This window comes from Lonchura striata, chromosome 11 (genome assembly GCF_046129695.1).
Source record: "Lonchura striata isolate bLonStr1 chromosome 11, bLonStr1.mat, whole genome shotgun sequence".
NCBI lineage: Eukaryota > Metazoa > Chordata > Aves > Passeriformes > Estrildidae > Lonchura > Lonchura striata.
The window spans coordinates 14,110,856-14,120,284 of NC_134613.1; the positions used below are offsets into that span (position 1 = coordinate 14,110,856).

Sequence of the window (9,429 nt, forward strand, 5' to 3'; positions counted from 1 at the left end):
TCTGCACTGTAGTCCTGCCATGCTGTAGCCCTGGCCATTCCCAGCTCTCCTGAGGCTTCATCACCAGGTCCTGAAGAAGTCTGGTGGTCTCTGGGGAAATAAGTACCTTGCTCATCCTCTCACCTTGCACATCCTCTGATGCTGAAATGCCCAAACCGCCATGTTATTTATTTACCAATCTGCTTGTTACTATTTGAAAGGGTTAGTTGAAAAAGACGCCAAGATTTTGGCCAGGACATGTCAGCAACATAATTGCAGCTCTCCTTGGGCTGGTTCCTGCAGGCCCACAGCCATGGGAGCAACATAACCAGGAAGATGAAGGGAAAAAAACATCTCCCCGTTGCATTGTGAGGCTCCTGCCAGTGAACCCCCTTCTGAGATATTGCCCAAAAAAGGAAGACCAGCAGAAAACCATAGTGGAAATATAACCTGGGCAGAGCCTGCCCCACAGCCTGCCTGACAAATATATCAGCAGCATGGGTCAGAATGCACCTAATGCCAGGAGTTGCTCTCTGTGAGGGATGAGAGGCCCTTTCATGGGTCTCCTTTTCCCTCCAACATGCAGAGTAACCTGTCTTAGTTGCAGTTCAGCAGCACTCCTCAGAGAGTCTACAGACAGTCCTTCGGAATTGGATGTTGTGTTACCTCTGGAAGCAGCTCAGCCGTGCTGAGCATTGCTCAGTTCAATGCCACAGCTCTAGGTACACCAGAAGACAAGAAATACATGGGAGAACTCAGTGGTCTGGGGCATGGATTCTAGAGGCAGGAAGATGGAGGTCACCCAGCAGCCAGCGTAGCTGTTTGCTTTGTCCAAGAATGGCAGCCCAGGGAGAGGTACTCACCCGCACGCTGTAGGTGGTTCCTGGCTCCTGGCTGTACGAGCTTTCACTGCTCTGGGCCAGGCCCCTGTCCTGCCTGCCCACAGCAGCAGCCTCCTCAGCGCCCCGCACAGCGCAGTCACCCGCTGCCTCTGGGGCTAGCACCAGCTTGTCCAGGTCGGGCTGGGGGTAGGAGGCCGACAGGCAGCTGATCTCAGGCGAGGTTGGGCTGCTCGGGATGGTCACGCACTCCGTGAGTTTAATTCGTGGCACCTCTTTGGTTCCCAGGCAGAAGCTTTTCAGGCCCGGCAGATTTGATGGGTTGGCAAGTTTAATGTTGGCCATCCGGGGGATCAGCGTGCACAGCGTGGTGCAGGTGTCCTGTGGTCCCAACGAGACATCTTCTGTCAGTAAATTGGGTGTTGAAGAATGGGAAGAGGAGGAAGAACCTTTGATATTTAAAGATGTATTTTGTGTACCTTCATCTAGGGAGGTTATGGAATCATTCCTGAATCGGCTGTACTTAGCCCTGTGCAGCATTCCTGGATTTCTGAATAACCCTACATACAGGACGTGTCCACCGAGGCTCTGCTGGCTGCGTTCTCTCATAGCCTTGGCAGGTCTGTAACTGGATATTCTTGCATAAATTAGCTCTTGTAGATAAATTACATGGAAATCAAGCAAGTCAAACAATTTTCAAAACAGAAACCTATTGGATATTTTTGCTGACTCCCTCTTGAATGGTTTATTTTCCTCAAAGAACAAGGCTTAAAACTGCATGGACATCTGGCATTTTGTAAGCAGAAATAAAAGCAGCATACAGGAAAGCACATCGGTGATACAGCAGCTTAAGTTGAGGAGCCACTATCCAAACCTGCCTTCATTCCTGCCTCAAGCCAGGCACTAAATCCCACCTAGTTCTGAAGATTCACAGCTGTAGCATCAATAATTGCAGAGTCCTGGCTGCAGCGAAAGCTCAAGCATATTCCACACAAAGCAGAGCAAGACAGCTACAAGCCCAAACGTATTTTCAGACCGGCATGAACCCCGTAAGGTGCCGGGCTCTCTGCACTTCCACCGCCGCTGCCCCAGAGGCGAAGAGCATCCCTGCGTGCAGCTCCCGCCCCGCCGTCAGGCACAAACCCAGGATTCTTTCGAAAAACACTGAGCAGCGACGGTCTCGCTAATTCCCGCTGGGAAGTCGTTCAGCACCACAACAGTCCCGAGAGAAGGAATATTCCCGCGGCTCCGGGGCCGTTTCCCGCAGCGCCGCGGGGCAGCAGCTCCGCAGCGCCCGGGCCGCCCCCGCCGCCGCCGCCGGTTTTATGAATGAAGTTTTTGTGAATGGGCTCGGCGCGTGCGGGCGGGCAGCGCCGTGAATGGCGCTCGGCGCGCGGCCGCGGCCCGGCGGCCCCCGGGGGGCGCCTCGCAGCCAATCGCCGCCCGCCGCCGGCTCACGCGCCCTCAGCGCGCGGGGAGCGCGGGGGGGCGGGGGCGCGAGGGACCCTCGGGGTGGTGCCCAGAACCCAAAACCCCCAAAACCCCCAAAACCCCCAAAAACCCCCAAAATCCCCCAAACCCCCCAAATCCCCGTTCTGCGGCCATTCCTCCTCCGCGGCGGCACGGGCAGAGCCAAGGGCCTGCGCCCAGCCGGGCCCGCGATGCTTCCCCGGCTCGCGGCCCCAAGGAAAGCGCAGGTTTGGGGCGGCGCTCCCGGCCCGGCGCAGCCCGGGGATCGCCCTCAGGCACCGCGGGCACCTCCGGCAGCGCCAGAAGCGACGCGGGTTTGTTTTACCCCCTGAAAATACCAGGGCCCTCAGCACGAGTTACCTCGGCTCGTGTGGGGCTGCGTAGCGGGAGGGGAAATTCGGCACCACGGGGGTCGGCCAGGAGAGCAAACCCGGCCCGAGGTCCTCGCTGCCCCCATCAGCTGAGGCGTTTTCTCTCGCCAGATTTTCGGTGTTGAGTTCACCTTCCTCTTGCTCGCAGGGGTGCGGCCTCAGTCTCCTCTCGCGTTCAGGGCTGGAATCAGCTGCCGGTGCCTGGGCAGAGGCCGTGCTGCCCATTGCCCTGCCGGTGACAGGCGGAGAAGTGACATGACAGCTTCTCTGTCACAGACAGAAAGCTCATCACAGCCATTCCTGTTTTCACCTCGGGTATGAAAGCTGGTATTAATCCTAAAGATGCAATAGTTGCTACAGTAAGGTAGGGGGAAAAAAGCCAGTCCAAACTCTTTTAGTGAAATATGGCTCAAAGAGGAAGTGGCTGCGTTGAATCAACCCATTTTAGTGAGGGTGGCTCAGACTGCTCACAAAATTAAACCCAAAGGCAAAACCTGGACCAGCCGCAAGTTACAAAGAATGACTAATTTCTCATGAAGCTTTAATGATAGCTTTGAGCACAAAAGAACAGAAAATTTCAGAAGTGATTAGCAGCACTACTGATTGTACATAAAGTGCAGAAACTCTCTTAGCATGAACATTTTTCCTTCATTTCAACACCATGCTGAACATGACATCAACATGACTGGAAGGAAAACTGGGATGAAGAGGCCATGGGGCCCATGCTGGTGAGGAGGAGGGCCTGGAGGGGAGTGCAAACTGTGCTTCCCATGAAGGGGACAATGAGGACCAGCATTAGGACCTGGGAGATGGTGATACCCCAGGTTTCTGTACTGGGGAGCCTCCCAGATTTGTCTTTTTTTTACTGCCATGAGAAATATGCAAACAGACAAGACAAACTTCCTCTTTGTTCAAGATCAACCATACCATCCTTCCTACCTTGTCTCTGAGCACACAGCAAGAGTGTTCTTGCCTTTCAGCAGCCCCTCGGCACAGATGACAGCACCAGGAAAGTGTGACTTGGTGACCAGGACACTCCCCGTGCCTTAGGTTCTCATCTCCTGAGCCTGCCTGCCTGCTGATTCTTCCTCAGGAGGCAATTTGAGCCTTCTTTACCTGTGTGAGCAAGAAAATGGGCAGGTGGAGGTCCCTGCTGGGCCTGCAGGAGATGCAATCCCCTTCACATCCCACTGCAGCTAACAGGAGCTGGCAGGTGAAAAAGGTTAATCGGGCAGGCTTTAAACCTGTGAGGTGAAAGGGGACATTTGCAAGAAAAAGAAATAGTAATGCAATAGGCCTGTCCTTCACTAATCACCCATGAGCTGTGTCTGGAGCCCTGCATGGCACCAGCACCTGCTGCCCCAAGGCCAAAGCCCTCCTGCCCTCTCAGGATGCCATGGGGGGGCTCAGGGTGGCTTCTCCAGAGACACAAGGGAGGCTGGTACTTTAATCAGCATTTCTCTGCTCACAGGCACCAGCAAGTGTGATCATAGTGTGGGAGGTGACGAATAGCTGGTGTTTTACTGCAGGTTCCAGAGAAAAATGCAATTGTGATGAGCTCTGTTTTCAGCAGTGATTGAGAAATACAAGCTCAAGAGCAGAACTCTCATGGACAATGCTGCAAAGAGCAGCATTGTCCAAGCAATACCAGTCATTGTGGGGAAGGAAAGGAGGGGATAGAAAAATGCTATGCCTTTATAAATCAAAAAGCTTTTTTTCTCAAGGCTAAAAACAAGATTTCTGTTTAAGATACTGGGAAATCAGCCTCTAACCAGCACAGAGAACAAAGCTCCTTTAAGCACTGGCGAAACTGAGCCGACAGCCTTGTCTAAAAGGAGCCTGTGTTTCTTGCTCACAGCTCGAGTTCCCTGTTGCTCACTGTGCTCAGGGCTCCCCACCCTCCCAGCTCTCTGCCCAGCCCTGCTGCTGCCCCAGCAGGACACAGGGAAAAATCATTTTTCCCCTCACATGGCTGCTGGCAAAGGGCTGTGCCACATGTGTTTTCTCAAGCTCCATGGGAATGCCCTGACGGTGCACAGCCATGAGCTGATGAAACCTGTCCCTCAGTCACTGTTACCCATCACACCCCAGCCCTCCATCACACCCTGTTTACAGCCCCAGACAGTCTCTCAGCCTCAAGTATGCTGCATGAGAAACTGCTGTGAGCAGCCCCCAGTCAGGTATTGTCAGAGGGGACAGGAGCTTTGGGAGGTGTAACCACAATGACGGAGCAGAACCATTACTTAGGAGCAGTTAACCAGCTACAGCCACTTCTAACACCCCTCTGAAAGAGCTGCAGAGAAGGAGGCAAGACAGTAGCAGCCACATCTCCAGCATCACCACAGGCAACCGATCTGGTCAGAAGCAGCAGTGTCAGCCTGGAGCCTCAGGCACTCTGGGGAGTGGCCCCATTTCAGATCTGGGGCTGTGGGATCACGGCTGGAGCAGGTGTTTAGTGCCACCACCCCACATTCTTTCTCTTCCAGTGCAGGGGCCAGGACAGGGGCACACAGCACTCGCTGGGGACAGCAGAATTCACAGCGAGCTGGGGACCAGTGGAGAGGAGAGCAGGCAGCTCAGCAGTCACACCGGGAGTGTGGGGGCAGCAAGGAAGAAAAGCTGTCATGCACCTGCAGAGCACACCCGAAAAGCAGCTGCTTCTTGCAGGAGCCCAGAGGAAGCCGTTACGTGCTGCTTGCAACCACTACAACAGAGCTTGCCCTTTCTGTTAGAATATGGACTAAACAAGGGACTTTTTTCCCTGTATAAATAGCAACAGCAGAGTTAACTCATGCTGAGGTGCACCAAGATGATATGCCTTACTTCCTCATTGACATGCCTGGCTGATCCTGGCAGGAATCAGCAAATTGTTGCAGAACGGCAGGAAAATCCCGTGGCAGGTAACAACATGGTGGCAGCTACCTCTGGGAAGCCTGAAGCAATTTATTTGCACTAGAGAAAGTCACACACACAAAATTGTTTTATTTCAATTGGTAGAAATTTATTTTCTCCCATGTTGAATCATTCTCACTGTTTTATCTCCCATCCATTGTTCTGAATGAGATAAAACCAAGTGTATTTGACAACTGCAGCTCCTACTTTCCAAGAGAGTCAGAGTGGGTTTGCTTGGGCTGGAAACACAGGGATCAGAGCTACTGGGTTTGAGGAGGACAAAGGCAGGACCCTGAATACAAAAATCAGAGATTAGACTATTAGTGTTTTTCTTCTATTCTAGCTAATCCCAGAAATCATGTTCTAGGGTGAAAAAGCCAAGTAGCAATTTATGTTCTTGGGCACCATGCTGTGTTTAACTCAGCCCAGTTTCACCAGCCACAGCAACGTTGCTCTCTCCAAAACTGCAGCTCTAAGACAGCCATGGGACAAGGCAGCAGAAGGCAGGGCTGCTCCACCTGGGCAAAACTCACATCTTGCAGCTGAGCAGGATGGATGGAAGGACCCAGCCTGCTGTGCAACAGGGCTGAGCTGGATGTGCTCCATGCCCTCTGTTTTTACATCCTCATTGCCTGGCAGGACCATGAACCTCCTCCTTCAAACACTGCTGGGTTTTGTTGTCTTTCCCCCCCAGGACAGTCCCAGAGCTCAGGGGAACAGAAACAAGATGGAGAGTCCTGTGCAAAAGCCCAAGATCCAGTCTAAAGGTTGCTCAAGAGCCCAGCACAGACCCAGTCCTTGGAGCTCTGAGGGAAAGCAGCCATCAAAGGTAAACTGAGAGCTGAACATGGGAGGAGAGCACAGCACGGGGGACCTGTGCTACAGCTGTCCCATCTCCAAGGTGGTTGGTGCCAACCTTGGCACGTTCAACAAGGATGTACCCAAAACAGAAGAGCTAGGGAGAGCTGCTTCAAGCAGAAAACACCACACTGCCCTAACCACTGCTTTCTGGAAGGATCTGCAGACCAAGAATCCAAAGATACATTCAGCAGCACTTGCTGGGCACCCTCAGCACTATTTGCAAGGAGGCCGAGTGCCTATGAGCAAAACCCAGCATCACCTGGCATCTGGTGTACCACAAAATCTTCAAAGAGCAGATTAAGAGTCTAGTGACTGGATCCAGCTCTGAGCACAGCCCACAGCAGGAGGAATAAAAAGACAAATTTCAGCCTAAAGTAGCCTAATCTTCCTCTCAGCAGAATTACCTACCATGTGAAACAAGTTTCAGCAACAGCATCACTAAACTACTGTCAGCTCCAAAGGAAGTTGGGAGCAGTCATGCTTTAGTGTCATCAAAGGGCTTGGTATCCTTGTGGTAGCAGACAGGCAACCATTCTTTCCTGCAATTATCTTTAAAGCTTTATTTTTGTAGGGCAATGCACTACCCCATACTAGAAAATAATAAATCCTACAACAGGGTTGAACTTCTCCCAGTGTCTCCTGGTGTGCAGAGGAGACCCAAGGAGACACTGAAGCATCCTTGTCCAGCATCTGCCATTTCTATACTTGCATGATTGCCTTTAACTTGGAAAAATCAGAAAGTAAACCTTGACATGTGGGCTTTTCCAATCACTTCTTTTTGTTAATTTGCTCTCTTCCTCTACAGTCAATATTGCCCCCATAAGGAAAGCTTTCCAAAAGCTGCTTGTTTGGTTGGTTGGTGTGGTTTTTTTTTTTTTTTCCCCCCAAACATCCTCACCTCTCTGGTGCTTACAATCAATGGCAGAAGGGACACTTACCATCTCAGCTGAAAATGCAGCCTTCCCTTGCAGAAAAAGCATTATAAGCAGTTTAATTTTAATACTCTAAACATATATTTAAGGTTCTTTTCCCTGAGAGATGCCACTTAACAGGAAGCCTTTTACTGCAATTTAAAAAAAAAACTGTACAAAACCCCCAAATGTTTTTAGTGACAACATTTATTATTGCTTTATAACTCTGCAAGAAATGAGTAACCACTACAGCAGTACAAAGCCTTCTAGAGGCACAAAGTTGTTTTAAATTTGGTGTGGACGCAGATTACTTTCCCTGTAAACACAGACTGAATTGCTGTGGGTATGGATGCTGCTGCATCCTCCAGAATCTCCAGGGGAAGCCAAAGACAAACACAGCTCCACACAGATAACTGTGGGACATGCAGTTTATTCCATGCCCCCTCTCCCATTTCCCTTTGCAGAAGAACAAGTCTGTTATCAGCCTTACATAATGATTAAATTCCTCATTACTCACTAAGGCTGTATCCTTGGAAAACACCACAGGAGAGAGCTGGGCATTCTCATGATGCCCAGACAGAGCCCCCACACATCTGCCTTGTGTGGGAGCTGCCCAGGCTCCGTGGAAAACTCCTTTAACAGCTCGAAGCACACTGGGGCTGCAGCTGGGGCCAGGCAGTGCATTCCAGCTTAGCTTCCCCTGCATCTGCTCACTCATAAAAGAGCCCCTGAGGTAAAGAGCCTGCAGCTGGCATCAGCTCCTGTGGGCTGGGTTGGGTTTGCCCAGTAGCACTTAAAAAAAAAAAAAAAAAAAAAAAAAAAAAAAAACAACCAAAACCCCACAACAATACACAAAAAATTAACAAAGCTCTGTTTATTCACAATGATCTTAAAAATCTAAAAGTAAGTCCAAGGAGTTGTCCTTTTTGCTTAGTGCAGTTTGACTGACTGGGGTCTTTCTACACATTGCAGACACACAGATTCAGAAAACTCCAGCCCCATCCCTATAAACCTGGTACTGGAAAACCCATGTTGCTGTCGTAGTGCAGGCAGGGCCAGTGCTGCCTGAAGGAATTTAGCAAGAGCAATTATTTTCTTGTGGTGCATTTTTTGGTATGTGCAGAAGTGCAAAATACCACTTAAAAACTTATCAGAGGCAAGGAAATTTGCTCAACGTTACCATTTCTTAAATGGTGAAGAAATGAAGAGGAAGAAAAAAACTTCCATTTGTAAAGGCATGAGGATAACTAATTTTTTTTGTCATTTCCATAGCACAGCTCACCTGTGCCACCCACAATTTTTTTTTGTACTTTCCAAATCAGGTTGAGAAGACAGAGGCTGAACCCAGACACAATGAGTAATTCTGACTGCAAGTCATAGAACGTCCCAAGTGAGGTTTGTAACAGAAGCACTTCTACCAGAAGACAACTGCAATAGCAGAACTGAAACGTGAAGTTAAGGTACATAAATATAAACTTCAGAATTACAGGACAAAGCATTATCCTTTTTGAATGGCTATAGATATTTCCACATGTGGGAGCTGCAAAACCAGTTAATGACATTATTACAGGTCACTGTTACTGACATAAAGGTGTGAGCAGTTAAAGAGGGGACAACATACAGAGAACTTCATGTTACTTTCCAAAGGTGACTTCGTGCATTACTCCAACAATAAGGGCAGATCAACTGAAATTCTCATCCAGTAGAGTATGAGAGAAATGCTCATTTCCTCTTAAGTAAAAAATTATTTCCAACTCAATATTGTGGACCTGCTGCAGTCCCAGGGTCTCTGAAGGGGTGGGTTTTTCTATCTAATACTTTTCCAGTCAGTGACATAGTGGGGGACAACAGAGGGCTGGAATCCGTGTGAAAAGCCCTCTGCTAATCCTGCTGTTTTCAGCCACTCCCCTGCTGTGGCTGAGGGGCTCAGCTCCCTGCAGGGCTGTCACCCCGAGTGCTGCAGGTGCCACCAAACAGCTCCTCCACCCTGTGGCCACAGTGTGACACAGACCTGTCCCAGCACCTGCAGCGCCAGGGCAGCCCTTGCCCATCAGCTCAGCATCAAAGAGTCATGAACAAACACAGCACTGTAATAAAGCCATAAAC

The 9,429-nt window shown here is 50.2% G+C and overlaps 1 protein-coding gene across 2 annotated transcripts in view; it reads right to left on the reverse strand.

Moving 5' to 3' along the window:
- Nucleotides 1-2,075, reverse strand: part of SHC4 (SHC adaptor protein 4) — a 28,109-nt gene extending 26,034 nt beyond the window's left edge. For both annotated transcript variants that reach the window (XM_021537508.2, XM_021537507.2), the window contains exon 1: nt 843-2,075. In XM_021537508.2, the coding sequence (XP_021393183.2) occupies nt 843-1,427 (585 nt within the window). In that variant the 5' untranslated portion in view covers nt 1,428-2,075. The remainder of the gene's footprint in view (nt 1-842) is intronic.
- Nucleotides 2,076-9,429: the final 7,354 nt, after the last annotated feature.